Raw genomic sequence first — 22,477 nt, 5'->3', positions numbered from 1 at the left:
TTTGGGGGTGAGCAAAATGGAAATTAAGGGCGATTTTTGAGTGAAAATTTTTTCGCGAATACAATACTTCCTTTTTTGTAAAAGGAAGTAAAAAAAACTAAAAAAGTATGTTTGGTTAATTTTACTGAACTTTGACTTATGCACAAACTAAATACTGCGGAGGAATGTTAATAATTTTACAAGAGATGTGAAAAGAGGGTTTAAAGTAAGAATTTGAATGGTATTTGAACAAATATTCTGAATATTTGTATTTTCATAAATAAGTTTGAGAAAATGACTTCTTTTTGCCATTTTTTCAAACTTTGAAGTTCATGCGCAATCTAAAGGAAATTATTTGTTTTTATAATTACTTTTCCCTTATTTTGGATACAAATACAGAACTATTTTTCGCCATTAGAAGTTTATAATCGAAAACATCCTCAGCTCAACCTCAAGTATAAGTCGAGTAGTTAAGTACAAAAAAAAAAAAAAAAAAAAAGTTGCAAAGCTCAGAGTTAAAGAATTTATTTTTTGCTGTGCAGGTATAACAAGTGTGAAACTATAACAGGTTTTTATTATTTAAATTTGAATTCATGTATAATTTGAACTATTGCTCATAATTATTTATTTTCTGTACTCTTAAATTAATACTAAAAACAATTTTTTGGCTAATTTTACAAAAAAAAAAAAAAAAAATTCTCAATTATACCCTCCCCCCATTAATCAGTTTGGTTTAGAAAATAGGGCAGTGGGGAGCACTTTCGGGATTTTGAGGTATTTTAATCTTTTACCACTTTAAAATAGCATTTTCCTTCCAGACTTCTTTTATGATACATTTTTCAGGGTTCCACGGGAAATCAAAAGTCTTGGATGTACTAGGTGAATTCCAGGAAAAAGGGGAGATGACACTTAAATTTTAAAAATTAATTTTCTCTCACTTGCCATATACCATTCTCTTCAGAAATAAATTAATTTCTTGAATCTTAACCTGTTTTTTCCCAATAGTTTGATGACTTTCAGAAAATCAAGTGAAAAATCAAGTTTTCTCTTTGTGTTTTTACAGAGCAAAAAATATCTTTTTTGTTATATACTGTAATTTTGATATTATTATCAGCATATAATATTTAGGTTAAATTTTACCTTTTAAATGTCTAGTTAAACTTTTCGGTAAGTATTTTTAAAATTTCTTTTTTTTTTCAACCGTGAAATAGGTCCATTACTAAGGTGACAGTTTGATGCCTTTCCGTTACCAAAATACTTCATCTCAGTTAGTTCACCAAGAACCTATTGGGTATAGAAACTAATGTTTTTTTATGCAAAGCAGAATTATGTTCCTTATCAAGGAGGCTCAGTTAGAATTTTAATATAGATTTAATTTACATGGTTCTTAATGGTAACGGAAGGACAAAAAAAAATACGGTAACAGAAGGACATTTATAAGCTGATACAGCGCAAAATTTTAAAATGCTAGTGGAAAACAAACTATTGTTTAAAATGAGTAGTCACATTTAAAACATATATAAGTAATATTTGTACAAAAATTATGTGTGCTTTCATTTAAAAAATAAACTTTTATTTAATTTTTTTAAAAATGTTTTGTGATTTTATTCATTCTATTATATGTGATAAAAATCATGAAAACTGCACTTAAAAGATCCTCCTAAGCATGTAAAAATCATTTTGGTATGACATGTTTGGGATATAAAAAGCCAATTTAAACAGAAACAATTGCTTACAAACTTAATATTTATATTCGAACAATACAATATTGAAACTGCTTTCAGATTTGTTAACACAAGTCGCAGGAAAGGACTGTTGAGAGCATTAGTTCAACCGTTAAACATACTGCAAAGAAATCAGTGAATTAAAAGATCAATTTTCAAAAAGATGGAGTAATATCCATTTTCATCCTGACGCACAAAATATGCTCAATTTGAACCCTGTAACAAGTTATATTATTGAATAAAGTCAGTATTTCAACAAATTGAAGGAAATTTCACTTCAGATTGACAGTCAACAGACTGACAGTTAAAAATAATATTAAAAAGAAGATACAGCTGAATCAAAAGCACCAAATAATGAGAATATGAAAGGATTCATAACATTTGGACAAGTTTTATTAGTTGAATGAAAGGGAAAGAAATTAACAAAGGGCAATGCTGGACATTTACTTCATATAGAAGATGAAGGAGTAAAAATATCTTGTTTGAGAATAATGTGGGAATGTTCTATGGATTCTGATAATATTTATCAGAAGTAAAGTATTTTAAAGTATTTCAAGAATTTTTTCAGAATTGTAACAGATTGCTCAGGTATTTGTTGTCATTGTTTCAGACTGCTGTATTAGCTGAATAAATGTTTGTAAGTTGAAATTTACCAAGTTAAATTGTTTTTGCCTTCTTGTCCTTCCGTTACCCTTAACAAATACATAATTTATATGCTTAAAGTATTTTTTAAAACTAGAGGTGAAATTGTAATGAGTGAACACTCCCGTATGTGCTCTAATTTTTATAGAATTTTCCCTTTTGTAGTTTGGTTGAACTTTTGGGGAGAACATGATTGCTTGAAAATCATGTCACAAAAATGTCCTTCCGTTACCGCTTTTTAAATTTGATTAAAAAAAAAGTTACTGGGAAAAAATTCCTGGCTTTGGCTTTTTTAGCAACTTACTATGATGTGTATATAAAAGTCTATGCATCAGTTTTGGAAAAAATATATATTTTGATATGCTCACAGACAGAAATACATCGATTTTTTTTGTTCAAACTGTCCTTCCATTACCGCTGGAATTCACCACTAATTCTTTCCCAAGTAAAAAAATTAAAAAAGTGTTATTTTTATTTTGGATCTTACTTTTAGTGTTGTATTCTTTTGTGATTGTCCTTGATGGTTTCATTGATGCAATTAACCAGTTCTTTGACTTTTCTTAATACCTTTTGTTTTTCTTATCTATTTCTTTGTGATTTTGTACTTTTCAAAAATATTTTTTTCTTACTAAACTCTTTCATTTTCTTTTAACAGACAAATGCAAGTTTCAAGTCCAAAACTGTTTCCTGATTTTATAAAACATAATTTCATTCAAAGCTACTGAATGTTTTCACGAAAAAGCATTTGTGAATAAAATAGTGATAAATGTTTGCTGTGATGCAAAAATTCTTTCATTGTTTAAAACGAAGCATGATTCATTGTTTTAAACAGTGCTTATACCAGTTCTATAGTAATATAATGTAAAGTGTATGTGAAATTTCTCTGAATTTGCCATTTTATTAAAAACATGTATCATGTTATGGTAATTTATATTCTATTTTTATACATTTTATGTATTTTATTCAAAAAACAATGAAATCAAAATGCATTATCAAGATGCATGTTTATTGTCGCTGTGAAATGTTTTCATATTGTCATGAAAATCATTTTTCCCTTGTAAATCTTTGAAAGTGTTTTAACTCTTTAACTTTAATAGTTTTTATTTTACTTAATATGTAGGCTGTGTCATGTTGCTTTCTTTGTGCCTAAGAAAAAAATAAAACAAATATAAATAGCTTTCACACTTATGAAACGATCTTGTAAAAAGCTGAAGATGAAAACCAGAATTAGTAAGTCATTTTGTTTTTGTTTGAAATATACATCTGAGTTGTTACTTCATTGAAGTATTTGTTTTTATTTACCAAAAGTCAATTTTCATTACAAAATGTAAAAAAACAAAAACTAAAAACATATTTAAAATGTGGTTTTTCTTTTACACTATGGGCTAGAACAACTATAGATTAAAAACTCATAAATAGTTTTTAGTATAATCTGTTTTTAATAAGTCAAGCAATTTCTTGTTGTTTATTTATTTATTTTTTTTTTTTACCAATAAAGAAGCCCAGTAGCATGAATCGTAATTATTCATGTAAAATTCATAATGTGATCAATAAAACTTCGTATTTTTGAGGGAATGGTTTATTTAGCAAAATTATTGTATTTCATGTATTTCTGCCTTAACCCTGGCTACAGGGCGGTAACTTACTGAATATACTTGCCTTGCATTCAATATTCGAGTTGAACCGAACCATTGTTTCGGTCACTCGTCTGGTCAGTGCTAAATTCTGGTATTAGCTACCATTTTGTTTGACACTCTAGGCTTTCTTAAGAGGTTTTCTACCTCCAGCTCAGTCACTCCTATGCCGGGCTGATGAGTGCTAATAAGCACGAAACTGCAGTCCTCGGCTGGAATTGACTGAGCTGGCGGTGTATTTCATGTATCTTTCATGGTTTATGTTGATGTTCTTTCTGATTTAATGATTCATTTTGCCTTAACTTTGCGATGAATTTTACTTTAAGTAACAACTTAATCTATATGTTGGCTATGAAGAAATTAATTCACTATGTTTGATTATTGAAAAAAACAAAAAAAAACATAGATTTTAAATTCTTTTTTATGCCATTTAATTCCTTACTTGTAAGATGCCAAAAACACGTTAGAGAAATAGAGACAGCATATTGGAAAGCATTTTCATCTGGAAAAAAATATTAAACATTAATGAAATGTGTTGGAATGGTATATATTTTGTGTTGTAATTGGATCTAAACTAGATTTCCTTTCGAGAAATGCTGATTTTTACTCTAAATATATTGTTTTCATTATCAGTGTTGGATTTTACTTTACATGATTTTGACCAATGTTTTCATGAAATTAGATGCAGCTCTGAGATCAGTTTCTCAAATACCATTTCTTCCATTTATCCATTTTCACATTTTTACATAATTATCATGAGGCATCTGTACAGAATTTGTCTTTGTCCTATAACTGTAACTTTGTTATGTAAAAGCATTTTATTTGAAATAAAATTTTACTGAGTATTATGACTTATGTTCTTTTTGTAATATAGCACTTAGTTTTCCAATTATTTTTTTTCCTCTGTGTTAACTCTCTTTGCTGCTTCAAAGTTTAACTTGAATTGCAATTTGTCCGCTTCCCTTGACATTTTACGTGGGTGACTGCTTTGCTTGCCCCACATTAAATAGAAAGCCATTCTACAGCAAATAGTCAGGGGGCTACTGGGGAAGAAACTGCATTTTGTGATAAAATTATGAAACTTGGCACATTTGTAGTATTGCATAAACAAAAGTTTTAGGAAGGGTACATTACAAAATCCCTCCCAAAACCCACCTAGCGGCCATTTTTGGTCCAAAACCAAAAATGGCGTTTCTTTCGTAATTTTTTTAATTACAATTTTTTAGATCATTGGTTGTATCATTCAGTAGGCGTTTATTACATTTTTCACCGTTTGAAGCTCCATTAAACGTCTAATTTAAAAAAATAACTTCACAAAACGTGATTTAAAAAAAAAAAATCGTTATTTTTTACTCGTAAATTCGCTGAAGTGAATTTTTCCTCCCGTAACAGAATTACTGGTTTCTGAATTTAAAGATACATTAAATTAAGGCTATATCAAACTAAGATTCCAGTTATCCGAACTCTTAATTGCCCGAACTGTCCAATTATCCGGCCATGATACCCCTCGTTTTTTATGACTGAGCATGCATAATCGAAACTATTTCCAAAGGGTATAAGATGATAAGGACTCAAAGGAAAAAGGGAGAATTTAATGTCATGGCAACATAATTCCAATTGAAAGAAATTTAAAGGTTGAATTTTAAATTTCTTCTTTTTATTATTGTTATCACTATTGTTGTTGTATATCCTCCGTTACCCGATTGATCATCAGAAAGCTTTTTCTCATTTCATAAAAACATCTAAAGTGTATAATAAAATGTCTCTAAAAACTTCTTATGAAGAAACACTCACATCGATACAATGAAGACACTTTTGACAATGAAGTTTTTAATACTTGAAAATGCGAGAAAGAAAGCACCGTCTCAGTGTTCAAATATTGGAACATCATTTATTAAAGCTGAGGCATTTAATGTTAATGTTTGTTAGATTACAGCTTTCTACCAACTTTAATATCTTTACTGAAACTGTGAAAGAGTTGATTCTGTGTTTTTTCGTATTTTATCGCTATACGAAACTACATATATAAACTTTAGCAACTATGCTCGATAGTTACCAGTTTTAATAAAGATATTCTCCTTTAACCCATAAAGCTTCCAGACGTACACAAAGCCTTCGAAAAAGGAATGTTTGTTGTAAAAAAGACAATGAACGTGTTTTCTGTAATTGGATTGGACCATTCTTATAAGCATGGTCCAATCCAATTACAGAAAACACTGCATTGCTTGTATACAAGCAATACAGTGCGGTGGTGAAAGGGGACGACGGTGCTATTGGTCTATCACAGGTCCAACTGCGTTAAAAAGATGGATGCTGGCTTTTTTTTAAATTACCGATTTAATTACACGATTTAAAAAAGTTACCTTGGCTCCTTTAAAGAAACTGTGTATGTCCAAAGCATGTTTTCAAGAAAGGTCTTGAAGACTCAGGCCGCGAAGAGAAATAGCTGGACATGGAAATCCATTTCTAGAAACATCGGAAGTTCTCATTAGCGACGAATATAGCAGTAGACGAAGAATATTGGGAGCAACTGATGAAGATTGGACAAGTTGGGAAAAAACAGTTCAACAAATTTGAAGAAAAAAAAATTGTGACTGAAAAGTCACTTTATATTCACGGTAGAAAAAAAAATAACTTTTTAATCTTCCATTCTTCCAGAAAAATCAGTAAGTCTGCTCTTTTACTGAAAAGATTAAACTCGGATGCAGATTTGTTTTCAAAGTTTTTCATTATTTGTAATAACGTAAATTTAAACCTAGATGAATTTCTCGTATGAAAATCATAGGGTTCGAAAATATTATGATAGTTTGGAAAGTATCCGATATTTTGATATATATCGGATATTTTGATATATATCCGATATTTTCAATTAGCACAATCTAAAGTTTTCAAAATAATGAATGCATCCTCAAATCATTCTTTATTTTCTTACATTATAATAACAATATGTAGACTTAAAATTAATGTTTTTTTCATTATTTATATCTATTATTTCATTTTACATTTCTATCAATTTTAGTGGAGTTAATTTAAAATTAGCTGCTTTACTCATTTTTCTTCTGTTAGCTACTTTTAGATTTATATGGTTCAGAAATAAATAATATGCATTAGTGGGTGCACAGTCATAAGACATTTTCTTTTTTTCTGAGCAATGTTTGATATTTAATTAGGCACTTTTAATATGAATTGAAATTGTTACATTGCTAATAATTTTATGAATATAAAATACAAGTAGAAAAGAAATATTATTATACTTTGTTATATTAATGATGTATTATATATCATAAAAATATAGTACATAACTTTTTGGTTATTTTTAAAAATAAATGAACTATTACTATGATTAATACACTTTTTATTTTGAAATTACCATAGTTGAAAAAATGCATATTGAAAATATCAAAATATCATATTTTCAAAATAAACATCGGATATATATCATGATATATATCGGCGAACCCTGATTAAAATCAACCTCACCCTCTATCGATTTCAATAAATGGAGCTCTTTGACCGGGAAATAAGTCGAGTCATTAACAATCCTGCTCAACGAGTTAAGTAATAAAATTCCTACTGATGGAGACTACTAGAGAGAAGATGAAAACGAGTTGAGAAGGGATGAGGAAGATGAAAATGATGAATGTTAATTTTGAAATAAGTGCAATGGGGATGCATTGTGATTCCACTGTCAATGATGGTTCTTTCATCGTTCACATAAAACGACCTAGGATCGAAAATGTTATGGTGAAGTATCTGAATTCTTTTAAGGATACAGATGCAAGATATATAAGAGGAATAGGAGAAAGATATCATTTTAGATAAAATGGTTTGCTTTCTAAGAACTGGTTCAGTTTCCTCCGGAATGCTGATAAGAAGACAGAATTATTTTCCATGATTGCACTAGTTATATCACCTTGTTTTGCTCTTAATGATGTGACGGTTATTTTCATCGAATAAGACATCTCTAGTGCCATCAAATCACGATGAGGAAGCTGATTGCTGGATCTTCGTATATGTTTTGGATGCTGCAGAAAGAGGACACAGGAGCAAGTGCATAAGAAATGTTGACAATGATGGTGTCATTTTAGGCATATCATACTTCCATGAACTGCACACAAAGGAGATAAAGAAGATGGAGCTTGAATTTGGAGCTGGAAAACACTTTCAACTTATGCTAGTCTAAGACTTGGCGCTCAAATTCGGTCAGCAAAAATTAGTTGCTCTAAGAGGGTTCCACTCATTCACAGGATGTCACACGACTTCTTTTTTCGACTTTTTTCTAGTCGAAGAAAAGTGATGATGTGGAAAAGATCGAAAGACTGTCCTGATGTTATTGGTGCATTTTCATATTTATCTCAACTTCAAAAAATAAAAAGAAAAAAAATGTATACCTGATTAGAAATTTCAAATATCCTAGTGATTCATCAACCTTTGCTACTCGTCTTCATGTAACTTTCTGTTCGTAAATGAAGCTAGAAATTTTTTGTCCACCAGCTAACGAAGATCAATGATTAACTTACCACCCACAGCTGAAGCATTTTGGTAACTTATTTAGTGCTTATCAAGGTGGACATAAGTGGGGAAGTATGTCTAAAAATTTAGCCTTAACTTCAATTCATGATTGAGGTTTTAGAGTAATTGATGAGGAACACGTTCTTATTTGTTTGATTTTGCCCGAAGTTTCAACTGCGGATAACTTGAAACGGATGTCGCCAAGAGACAGTAAGGAAACAAAAAATGTTTCACTTTAAAAAATTTTAAATATTGCTTTTTTTTTTTGAATAAAAATTCATTTGATTACTTTTGTTGCAAATAGTTACATATAAATTGAAAATTCCCATGCACATTTTCATTTTTGTGTAGAGCACATTTCATATTAAACTGCAATGTTTATCGAATCCTTTTTTGTGATAGCCATTGTATTACAAAGTGCGTGCGTCTACGATAGGGGGGGGGGGGTAATTTAAGGCAGGTAGGGTCCAGTGGAAGTAAAGTGGTCATAAAATACAGGTTTTTCAACTTAGGTAAACAATAAATACAGGAATTCAAAATTTTTTGTCGTTATTTTACGTTACATTAATAAAGAACACGCTGCGCAGAATTTTCGGAAGAAAAAAAATGATTTAAATTTAATGTTATTTTCTTTATCATGTATGTTAATGACTTAGGTCGGGGTAAAGTGGTTGATCTAAAACCATCATAAATAACCTAATTTTTTGATGCTCAACCCACCTAGTTCTTTTGAAGACATCAACTTTATTTAAATAAAATTTTGATGGTCAACTAAGGTCACAAGTTGGTTCACCAAGAATTTTTATCATATTTCGCTCCCGGATTTCATCAATATCATCAGGAAAGGTGTGATAATTTGAAATGTTTTATTTCTTTAGGAATACATTATAGATAGCGGTTGAATAATGTCTAAATTACCTACATTACATAATAAGAAAATATTACACTTAGAGTTCTGAAAAAATATTACGCAAGTAAAAACGAAAAGGGAAAAAAGGATAAAGCTTTCTCTATTTATTCAATATATGTGAAATACTTCTAGTTCTAAGTTTCTACTTTTTACTGATATTTAACCGATGTTTTTTTTGTGGGGGGGGGAGGGGAAGGGGGTAGCATAAATTATTCTACTAGAGTAAATTGAAAACTGGTTGCAGAAAACATTCTGCATTTTTTTTTCAAATATTATAAGATTACAGTCATCCTTTAATTCAACCGATATGCTATGTCAAATTTAAACTCAGTTGTATTTAATTCAGTGTACCTTAAAAACAGTAAATGGTTAGTAAACTTAATATTTAACTGATATCTGCCTTATAAGCGAATATTAAATGATTTTCGATGAAGGACGTATGTTAAGCTTAACCTATGACCATTTTACCACACCTTACTTAAGTTGTTTACTTAGCTGTTTAAGCAGACGTGGAGGACAGGTAGCGGGTTCCGATTTCTGCTTAACCAACTATCCTTGTCCTACGTTCTTGTGGATAGAATCGGGAACCCGCTACCAGCCCTCCATTATCCGCGAAATTGACCATTATGGCGATGATGGTTTGACGGTCTGGACAGGCATCTTGTTGAAGGGCAGCCCACCCCTTCATGTCTTAAGAGAGGCTCTGGGACAGTTGCGAGGTATAGGGATGTGATCTTGTAGCCCTATGCTCACTTTTTGAGGTTCGCTGTTAGCGCTGAGTTAATTTTAAAGGATGTTAACACAAGGCGCCATAGAGCTCTTCTGGTCGACGAATTTCCTGAAGGAGAGGATATTCACTGGATAGGTTGGCCAAGCAGATCTCTAGACTCCAATCCTATAGAGCATGTCTGGGACTCTCTTGGGAGCGCAATGGCAACTCGCAACACCGCTCCGGGAACCCTCCATAGCCTGAATACAGTGTTGTTGAACGAGTAGAAACTATTGCCTCAGGATCCCATAAACTGCTTCGTTTGAAGTATGGAGTCACACTGCGAGGCTTATATGTCTGTTAGAGGGGACCAAACCCCATATTAACCCATTTTTTTGTTCAATTTTGCTCTATCGCTGTTTCATACCCTCCGACTCTAACGAGGTGTTATTTATGATCATGCGTCTCTCTTTTGAATTTTGGAGTGTTATTTGTTTTGTATTGTTTCACCGAATTTCATTGAAATCGGTTCAGTAGTTTTGGAGATAATTGACCAAATCTGAAAGTTAATTTCATGCACCAGTGTAGCAACAAATCTGAATAGATAGAGATCGGTCATTTAGAGCTTTCTCGAAACTCCCGGTAAATAAGGACCACAAAGACGAACAGGTTTAGGAAGTCTTCTGTTTCTGCATATGCGAAACACATGATAATAAGACGATTTTGCTCCAAAAAACAAACATCGAGATATTAGATGGGAGTTCAATTAACGATGCAGTCCTCGAACTATTCAACATGCTTTACAAAAAGAGAAAAAGTTTCAGTATGTAAAAATAATGCCATGACAGACTTTTAAAAATATTCATAAGAGAATAAGGGTTGAGGGTGCCAAAAATGCGTTGTTATGGGTCAAAAGTGGGATAACATAATGTTTTTCGATGAGAAAAAAGTTTTTAGAGTGGACTACATGGGTCTACTGATATCTTAATCGGTGTGCACTTTGAACCTTCAAGACCTTCATTTTCGCAACCGTTAGTCCTTCCAATTGCAAAAATGATCCGAATACGATATTAAAAGTTTAAGCAAGAAAATAACATAGTGAATCAAGTATGAAGTTTAACTTTTTATATGATTCGCAAGTCACCCACATTTAGGGAAATAATCTACATTGAAAAATATAACCAACACAAAAAATTTCAAAACATTTGCTACCAAAATTCAAGGATATATTCGACTTTAAAAATAGTAGGTATCGTGCAAAAAATTAAATTAGAAAACATCGCCCTATCAGAAGTAGGACATGTTGTCTATGTAAAAAAAAAGAAATATATATATATATATATATATATATATATATGTTATATATATATATATATATATGTATATATATATATATGTATATATATATGTATATATATATATATATATATATATATATGTATATATATATATATATATATATATATATATATATATATATATATATATATATATATATATATATATATATGTATATATATATATATGTATATATATATGTATATATATATGTATATATATATATATATATATATATATATATATATATATATATATATATATATATATATATATATATATATATATATATATATATATATATATATATATATATATATATATATATATATATGTGTATATATGTATATATATATATATATAAACTCTTGTCCTAACTCTTGTTTGGTCCTAAACTCTTGAGACAGTTGTAAAAACTTCTCATAGCTTGAACGTTTTAGCCGGTCTCTTGGAACTTCAAGTTATCAAGAGTTAACTGTATATGGTTGAAAAAAAGTGTGTAAGTGTGTGTGTGGGACGGGGGGGGGGGGGACCTGGTTGGTCACTCAAATAAATATCCGAAATGATAAAATTTGTGAAAGCAGTAAGAAGCCGTACATTTAATTTCTTAACTTTGAGAGGTTGATTCTTAGAGTGCTAATTTTAGTGCGAAATTTTTTGAAGGCAAAAGTATTTTAGTTGGAGCAAAAGGTTAATAATTGAAATTTTTAGTTTAAATTAATCTATACTTAATCACATATATATATATATATATATATATATATATATTTAAATTTAACTTAATAATTTAGAAATTAAAAAAATTCCAAAAACTTCTTTGTTCCGTCTAGAAGATATTTAACTCGTTTTTGAGAAAACTTTAAGCTTGTTTAATATGAGCATTGAAAATTTTTGAATTATTATCCTATCCTAACATTTGTAAGTATAGCAAAAAAGAAAAAAATCACTTTGGAAATAGTTTAAATTTATGAAATAAAACATATTGTTATTGTTCATCGGTAACTTCAGTGAGAAAATTTTTTAATCAACCGTAACAATGAAAATTTTTTTAAAAACTCTCGTACTGCTTTTATAAATTTTATCTCACTATCAAGTGTAAGAAGTTATGTATTAACGCACACATTCACACATTTATTTGTATGTATAGATCTATACATAAAATGCCTAATATATACCAGAAAGGGGTTGTTCAAAGAGGAATTTTATAACAGTAAAACCACTTATTAAAACTTTTGACAATTATCTAACGTTAAAATCATCATGTGAATTCTGATGGAAAAAGTGATTGACTCCTTTCTTTCATAATGTATTAAGTGTTGAAATAATGTCAAAAAAAAAAAAAAAAAAACTATTGCCGATGAAAAGTTAGGAAAAATAAATAAATAAAATTAGAATTACGAAAAAATAGTACGAATGCTTATTAGCTACATGGATCACAAAAAAAAAAAAAAACATGAACTTGAAAACAAAAGTCGCATGAAAATTAATAACTGAATAATTTTATTATTCAATTTCTTTTTAAATTTCTTCCTCGTTTTATTTATCTTGTTTTAAGTTCGCTGCAAACTAAGTAAATTTTTGATTTTCTGTTTATGTATGTTTCCCCCTCCCTCCCCTTTCTCTTTTCTATGTGTATATATTAGGGTGGTTCAAAAAAACTTTTCCAGCTAGAGTCCAGGACGCCCCCTATTTTTTTTTAGACTCACTAATAGTATTTATGCTGTAAAAGTTTTAGCTTTTTACTCCAATTTTAAAAGGGTGTCAATGACTCTTAATTTAACATTAGCCGTAGCATAGAAAATGCCACAATTTTAGAAACATTTAATTTCCCCCGCTGTTTCCTTGTAAATAATTATTTTATTGCAATGTATATGCATATTACTAGTGTATATTATAATATGTAGCATTGTTTTTCCAGTTAAATGTATTCCCCCCCCCCCTTCCCCAAACTTATGAAGTTTGGGGGAGGGGGGTTAAGCACCTTCTTTCAGTTGAAATAGGAAGCTAAAATTCTTTCATTATATTACTATCCATAAGTCTAAAAATATTGAAGGGTGTCCTGTTATCTAGGAGAAACTTTTTTTTACATGTATTTATGAACCACCGTAATATATATATGTGTGTGTGTATGTAATTGAGTCAATTCAAGTTATTCGGGAACAAAAAAAAAATGATATTGAAAAAGAAGAGGGAGCAAGAGGATGACTCAAAATCGAAGCATCCATCCACCCACCTGTTGATGTTAGAACTGACGAGACAAGGGTTGCCGAGATTCTTCTGAGAGACTTTCGCCAATTCCGTTTCGATTTGGTAGGTCTAAAAGCGTGCTAGTGTTATTCATCTTTGCGCTGTTGACTTTCCCTGTGAAATCACATCCCTTGGAAAATGTAGATAATTTGAATTTTGGTTTTGACCTTAAAATATGAAATTGGTTTCTCTGACGTGGCGTAAAATGTGTGAAGACAAAATTTTTCTGAAATGCTCGTTTTGATCAGTTTGTCTCATGGCAAAGGTGTGTGTCTCTTGGGGGGGGGGGGGGTACAATCCGTTAGTAGTTATCACATATCGAGTAATATTCTTTAAATTCGTTTTAAATAGTTCTATGAATCAATACATATAAAAATAACGATGCTTGTGGTGTGAGAGGGCGGGGGCTTGTACGTGTGGCGCACTTCATGGAGAAACGGCAAGGCCTAGAAACATGAAAATTGGTGTACAGACAGTCGAGGATCTATAAATTTTACCCCGCCGTGCCATTTGGGCCTCTCCCTAGAGTCCAGCAGTGTATATTTGCATCGTTTAAGAGTCTTACTGCTATTTTTTTTTCTTTTAAATTTCTTGGGCCGTTGGGCCCCTTACGGATGTGGGCCCCTCTGCACTGCGGGGTCTGCGGGTACGCAGATCTAGGCCTGTGTACAGATATAGGTTTTACAGACTGTGTGTGCCTCGGAGCCAGATGTTGGATATATTAATTCGAAAAAATGTTATTCAGTTCTTTATGTGCCTTTTCTGCATTTTTTTTTTTTTTTTTTTCAATTGAGTCAGAGCTAATTTTTGATATATTGTTTGAAGTAACGAAACTCAATTCGACTGCCTTTTAATGTCCAGAGTCTGTTAGATTTTTTTTTCGTGAATTCAGTTCAAGTTATAAATAAGTATACTTTGTTGTGAGTTGTGTAATGTTGCGATGCAACAACGTGGAAACTCTGTACAAATTTCACTTTTTCATTAATTTTTGTGAGTTAGAAAAAGGATGTTTACGTGTTTGTAGCACGTTTCTTGGGAAGACGGAAGAATGAAATTCGGTAAAGAGGTGTAGAATATATATATATATACACTCCTGTTTGTGAAAATTGCAACACCATGAAGGAAGCATCATAGTTGAATGAAATTTAATACACAGTTGAGTGGTAATGGTACAAATAAATGATTACATTTTCAAACCAAACAAACAATAAAAAGAGATAGAAATTAGTATTTTGTGTGGCCGCTACGCGCCGCAAGAAGAGCTGCTACACGACTCGGCATGGAGTGAAACAAAGTTTGAATATCTGCCTGCGGAAGAGTATTCCATATTGTTTGTATGCGCAACCAAGGTTCGTCTGTCGAAGCAACAGGACGAGGATCACGAGCGAGACGCCGCCCAACGAAATCCCACACATGTTCAATCGGTGGCATATCCGGGGAATATTCAGGCCAAGGAAGAATCTGTACCTGCTGCGAATCAAGGTAGGATTTGACAGTCCTGGCGACATATGGACGGCCATTATCCTGCTTTAATACAGCTCTTGGAAATCCTTGCAGGAAAGAAATAGCTTGGGGCTGTAAAACTTCGTTTATGTTTTGGGTGTTGTTCAAACTGCTCACAATTCGTAGCAATTGTGATCGTCCATGCTATGCTATTGCACCCCAGACTATAACTCCGGGTGTTCGTCCACTGTGGCTTTCGATAATGCACTCCGGAATGTGCCGTTCACCGGCATAGCGCCTGACACGAATTCGGCCATCATGGTACCACAAATTGAAGTGGGATTCGTCAGAAAAGACGACCTGCTGCCAATCGGCACGCCAGCTCCTATGCACACTGGCCCATTGTAGCCGCAGGCGGCGATAGTTTTGCGTGAGAGGAATCTTGTATAAAGGAATCCTTGTGCGCAGCCCACGCTGCAGCAGACGTCTCCGAATTGATGAAGCACACAATGAAACACCTGTAGCTGTTGACCACTGTGCTGCCAATTGTCTAGAAGAAGCTGTGCGGTCCGTCAGTACCATACGCACCAGGCGTCTGTCATCGCGAGCTGACATCACATTTCGGAGTCCACTCCAGGATTTCCGAGTTGTCCGACCTTCGTCCGTTCACTGCTTCCAAACACGCATGATTGTGCTGCTGTTACGCTGCACACGAGCGGCTACTGTACGATAAGACAATCCAGCTTCACGAAGGCCGACGATTCTGCCCCGTTCAAACTCCGAAATTTGCTCAAATTTCGCTTTCTTTCGTCGAAGAGGCATAGTAAAGATTCAGTTAACGATTACTGCCTACGCATATAACCACCGATAATCATACACGCCTCACTACAGCCGTCTATTTATATTCGGTTCGATCCGCTGTTCAGAGGGCGCTGCTCAGCGTACGCATGCGCTATCTGTCTGCAATTCTAATCATTTGCATATCATGCCATACTTTACATTTTCTGCAATTTTCGGCTCACTCGCGTAAGTCCTTCGTGGCGTTGCAATTTTCACAAACAGGAGTGTAGAAGCAACCATAAACAATGGCCTAGCTAAGTTCCAATTATTTTACTCATAAATAAAATAAATAAATAAATAAATAAAATGCCTTGTTCACGGAAATTAAAAAAAATAAAAAACTTTTAATATTTAAAAATCGAGATCAATTTAATATCAAAGTAGTGATTTTGTTAATTGTGCAAACAATCAGCTATTTTAATGATTAGTGGAAATATAATATTAACCTCTCTTAATTATAGTACGGCTTAATTAATTATTTCAAATGTACGTTACAAAATAGTATTTAGTAAATCTGAGGATATACTGGCAATTTATAATTTTGGTAGAATGCCTATTATCGATGTATTTCCCCTTCATCATTTATTTTCACCTCAGAAATAATGACAATGATAAGGTTTGTCACGGAGATGAGGAATTTTCCATCAATATAGGCCTAATAGATACAGTTTTCAGGGAAATTTTTTTTTTCTTCGTTGCTACTATCTTCACATGTTAAACATATAAAAACATGTTCACTTCTTTTTTTACATTAATTTACATTACTGAAATTCAAGTTCACGGAGGTAAGAAATCAGAATAACCACACTAAGTTTTTAAAGCAAAATCTATCTACTTGTTTTTCGACAAAAATCTCACAACTTCAACTATGGCTAAAAATGAACAATGGGGCTCCCTTGTATCATAGAAAATGAAATTACTGCCACGTGTTAATAGGGAATGGCATTTTGTGTTCAGGTAACGGAAGTGAGAATTTATTGTGTGACATGACTCCTTATCCTACTAAAACGAACTAAAACACAATATTAAAAAATTAAATATACTGAAGCAATTAGTATTTGAGACACTTCTGAAAGGAATATTAATTAAATAAGTATATACTTTTAATTAAACACTTTATTAAGCAACATAAACAGTCACACCAGATGTGTGACATGCCATGGAGGTGAGAATTCACATGTTGTGAACCAAAAATATACTAAAATAAAAATTATTATCAGAAAATTGTTGGCAGGTTTAAGTAGATATATTTTTGATGAAATTAAAAACCATTGTTAAATGAATTATTCCTTAAAGTTTTTACTGTAAAAGCCGTGTGACAGATAAGTTACACTTTTTGAAGAATGACCCATTTATGTGTGCAAGGGGACTTTAACTCCATCTACCAAACGATAAGGAATGATGGACGGGCCCAAGAGGAGCGTAAAACCACTCAAGACCTAATCCAATCTCAAACCGTTTTTGAGTCATGAGAAGAGATAAATGAATCAAAAAGCAAATTTCGGAAAAAAAGGGGCGAATTTCAAAGATTATTGGAAAACCTACACACAAATTTAACCCGCATTTGTAAAGAGCAGACTAAATCCTTTAAAATGACTCTTCTGATCAAGATAGCCAAATTTTACAGTGAGCAACAAGCTCACACTAACTAGCTCACACTAAGCATTAACTAAACTCAATGTTGAATTGTTGCAAAGAAAAAAAAATGCAATTGGCATATCCGAATTTCCCCCTTTTGAGCTACAATCGGTCAAATTTACCAAAAACTGTCCCACCTCATTACCTTTCGAACGATACTACCAGAAATTATACTGACGTTCAAACTCAACCGAAACTAAGCATTTTGTTTGAAGCATCATTCAAATGGGTTTTATCATAAAAGGAGACTAGCGAAGCGGTCACAGTCATTTCTGTTTTCAATTTTTTGTTTTACGTACATATTTAGTCGAACGAAAAAACACAAACTTTCCATCGAATTATGAATCCTAGTTTTGTACTAAGTTAAAAAACACAGCGACAATGAAAGAGTATGACTTTCCCGTACCTTTCGCGAAAAAGTAGAGAAAATTTAAAGAATTAACGCACCTCACTTGAATGTATATTTTTATATTTCAAAAAATCTACAAAATATAGTCTCTGCTGAAATTTTTAACCCCCCCCCCCCCACTAATAAATTACCTTGCCCGTTTAAGAATAGAAGCTACAGTCGTACTTTATGAAATATCCTCCTTCAGCTGACTGATTTACTCTATCGAGTCGCTTACGCAAGTGTTTTAAACTGGTAAATTCTTTGCTCTAAACCTTTTGTTCAAAACCTCTGTTTAAAACAAAACCCCAACAAAAATTGGTGCCAGGTCTAGGTCTGCTATCTACCTAACGGCCCTAGGAATTAGACCCGTGCTACCAAATCACTGCGGATACTGCTTAGTTGAAAAGTCTCGAACGGTGCTAGATAAATGTGTAGGGGCACCATCGTATCCTAGCAAATGATTTTCCAGAAACTCAAAATATGTACTCTCTGTCAGATAACCTTGAATCCGTGATGGATTGGTGGCATGGATTCGATTTCTTAGCCACCTAGATCGGCAGGCCAGACGCAATATACTTCTTTGCTCGGGGGGTTTTGAAACAGGAGGTATATAGCGCATAGAAGTTACCAGTGGGTGAGCTATGTGTATACTGAGTGATGATATTTCATTAAAAGCAACTGTGGTTTCCATTTGTAAAAGGGAAAGGTCATGTATCAAGGGTGCGGTTGACCAATTTCGCCGAGGCTTTAAATTGCGAAGATTTTTCGATACAAAAATGCTCACTGACGTAACTCTCAGTGCGTATACACGAAGTTGATAAAAGAGGATTTCAACCTTGCGAAAAGGCTGAGCGCAGTGAAAGACCAATTAGGGGATCTTCGAAGATCAGTTACGTTAGCATATGCGATTAACATCTAGACATGGTGGGGGAAGTGCCGGAGTGGGGTAAATAATGCTGCGATGTGAGCTCAGTATCTCTGGGAGAGCAATTGCTCTCCGTGTATCAGTTTATATGACGTCGAGTCTACGCTGCAATTAGAGACTGCTCTGCAGGAAGAATGGTTTCATATTCAATTAAATTTGTTCATGACCATGCATTGCATCTGTAATTAAGTCAAAGGGTGATCCAACTCCTTATTAATAAAACTTTTTTCCTATTTTGTAGGGTATTATTTTCTCACCCATTATGAGTCATTTTTCAAAAAGTGTAACTTTTCTGTCACACGCCTTTTACAGTAAAAACTTTAAGGAACAATTCATTTTACAATGTTTTTTAATTTCATAAAAAATATATCGATTTAAACCTGTCAACAATTTTTTAATAATAATTTTTATTTTAATATATTTTTGGTTCGCAGCATGTGAATTCTCACCTCCGAGGCATGTCACACACCTGGTGTGACTGCTTATGTTGCTTAATAACTTGTTTAATTAAAAGTATATATTAGTTTATTTATTATTTCTTTCACAACTGTCTCAAATACTACTTGTTTAAGTATATTTACTTTTTTAATATTATGTTTTAGTTCGTTTTAGTAGGATAAGGAATTACGCCACACAATAAATTCTCACCTCCATTACCCAAACACAAAATGCCATTTCTTATCAACAGATAGCAGTAATGACATCGCATTTTATTTACCATGATACAAGAGAGCTCTCTTGTTTATTTTCAGCCATAAAAAAAGTTGTGATATTTTTGTTGAAAAACAAGAAGATTTTGTTTTATATAGATTAAGATTCACACTAATCATTAAAATAGTTCATTGATTGCACAACTAACAAAATTACTTTTTGATATTAAATTGGCCTCTGTTATCAAACACTAAAAGTTATTTTTTTTTTAATTTCCCTGAACATTTTTTTTTTAAATGAGTAAAATAATTGGAATTTAGCTGGGCCATTGTTTATGGTTACTTATAGTAGGTAACACTTTAATGTGGAATGAAAAAAAGGAAAACAAGAGGTTTTGAAATTGAAAAATATTTTCGTTCAGAAGTTACACATTCTTGACTCATATATATATATATATATATCGTTATTGTTGAAAGATTGTTTTTCATTCATCTTTACTAAACTTAGCGATAAATTTATTGTCACATAGTTTTTTTTAAATATATTTAGTACGAAGTAAGAAGTTGCGTAGTTTCAGTATATCTATCATAAATTAAAGTTCAAGGAAGGAAAGAAAAAGTCACGTAACTTGAGTTAGCTGGAAAAACTGTCCTCTTTTTAACTACTTTTTATTATATCTGCAAGAAAAATGGTCTACCTTAACTTTAGCTAAAATATTTAAATAATTTAGCAAACGAATTTGTATTTTTTAGTCGAGCTGTTTCTACTTGATTTAAATTCAGAAAAAAAAAAAAAAGTGTGTGTGTGCAACGGCGATCTGAAATTGAAGCAATAATTTATTTCTTATGTAAAAAATGAAAATAAACTATCATATAATGAGAAACCAGACAAGTTAAGAAACATCCTCTTAAATGAATAGCTTGTGAGTTGATATTAATTATCAGTTGTTGATTAAACCGTGTAGTTCTAACCAGAAAAATATTTTCATTTTGGAACAATGTATCTTTAGTTTTCAAATTGAAAGCAACTATAGTGTACACTTAATAAATTCCTGAAAGTGAAAAATAAATAAGTAAATAATTAAAAGTTATAAATACAATACTTTTTGTAGAAGGTAGAAATAGCATTGCATCCTCATAATGAAATTTGCACAGTAGCAAGTAGTTAATGCAGACATAGAGAGGGTCACAATTTCAGGAAAAATAGGAAAGAGGCTCAGTTTCTTTTTTTTGAATTTCAATACCTCAAATTGTTATGAATACATTTTGCCCACCATAATCATGTTGCCCATCATATTTAAGGTCACAAAAAACCTTTCTGAAGCGGAATAATTTTAGTTTGTTATAGAAAGTGTCTGAGTGGTTATTAACGTGGTGCAGTTTTTGCTTTTTAAAAAACTAATACCCCAAACACTAACAGCCCAAAAGAATGAAATTTTGAATATCCAATTAATATGACTGGAACTATCACCGAATCGAAACATTCTCCGTTTCTTAGATGTCAAGACAATTGATTCAGCTCATATGGAGGAAAAAAGAGAGAGTGCAAAAAAGATAAATAAATAAATAATTCACGAAACTATTAAAATACAGAAAGTTAGGGATGTTAATAAACTTACTCCTAACTTATTATCCACGATAATGTATTTCCTACCATGTTAGTCGTCGACATTAAAGTCTCCAACAGTTGGGGTTTTTCTTTTTATGTTATTACTATGCATAGACCCCGCATTAATACGGCCATAAAGCTTGTGGATGTGTCTCACAGTCGAGTGGGCGCAGTTAATGAGTCTTCGTCATCGATAAGCTCTGCAATGGCGGTGTCTGGAATTTCCCACTTGTTGGTACGCCACTTAATAAGTACCCACTTCATTGTCCTTTTCTAGTTGACTCCCGACGCGATATGCGGGGACAATTGCTTGGCCCCGGTCGGAGGTATTTGTAGATGATTAGGGGTCTCTCCAATGGGGACGGTTGGGATTACAATTTCACACCGCGTCGCAAACAGGTGTGTAGGAGCGATCGATCAGTCCATTGTGAAGTTTAATTTTCGAATACTTCCTTTTAACCCTCTGAAGATCAGGTGCAGGGATGATTCCTTTAATATCACATTTTTCTTTGATTTAGACTGTTTTTTTTTTTTTTTTTGATTGATCCGTTCAACAGAGAATTGTTCATCTTTTTTACCCGTTCATTGAACTCCTTAATTCATTTGACAGAGTTATTCCTATTTTCAAAACGTTCATTTAAAGATAATTAAATAGAAGCAATTAAAAATTATAAATTAATAAACTTTGAAATAATTTAAAAACCCGGACAGTAGGCTATAAAAGAAAACTTAATTCATTAACTTACCGATGGCGATGTAAGCAAAATGACGACGAAAAGATGAAGAGCAAATGATGCCAAATGCTTCATTACAGAGTAAAAAAAACAAACAACTAACAATATGTTTACGTGTATTGTAGTATAGCTTAAAGACGAATAAAAGTAAAAAGGCCATTCCACGAAAAAGTCAACCCGTTGTCCCACACGTGACGGTTCATATATTTCACTAAAAAGTAATAATTTTAATGGGTAATGACAAAATTTTTTGCTTAAGAAATCGCACATAAGTTTGCAATTTGTTAAGAAGAAAAAAATTGTTCATTAATATTTTAAAACATTATTTTTAATGAAATATATGAGACGTTACGTGCGGGACAAAATGACCGGTTTCAGTGGAATGGTCCCAAAAACGAAAGAATTCAAACAAATCTGTTCCTCAGATCCAGAAAAACGTATGATAATTTTACAGGAGAGAGAAAAAACTGTTTTCTAGCGCACGCAAAGGATGGGACGCGTGCTTTTTTAATCCTGGTAAAAAATTGAAAAGGATTTTTTAAAAAGAATTAT

The 22,477-nt window shown here is 32.2% G+C and overlaps 1 protein-coding gene across 1 annotated transcript in view; it reads left to right on the top strand.

The window, feature by feature from the left end:
- Nucleotides 1-4,824, top strand: part of LOC129231723 (uncharacterized) — a 68,646-nt gene extending 63,822 nt beyond the window's left edge. The window contains 1 exon segment of the mRNA XM_054866085.1: nucleotides 3,001-4,824. Within this exon segment, the coding sequence (XP_054722060.1) occupies nucleotides 3,001-3,036 (36 nt within the window). The 3' untranslated portion in view covers nucleotides 3,037-4,824.
- The last annotated feature ends 17,653 nt before the right edge of the window (nucleotides 4,825-22,477 follow it).

This window comes from Uloborus diversus, chromosome 10, assembly GCF_026930045.1.
Source record: "Uloborus diversus isolate 005 chromosome 10, Udiv.v.3.1, whole genome shotgun sequence".
In the NCBI taxonomy this organism is placed as follows: domain Eukaryota; kingdom Metazoa; phylum Arthropoda; class Arachnida; order Araneae; family Uloboridae; genus Uloborus; species Uloborus diversus.
This window is presented reverse-complemented; position numbering and strand designations above follow the sequence as displayed.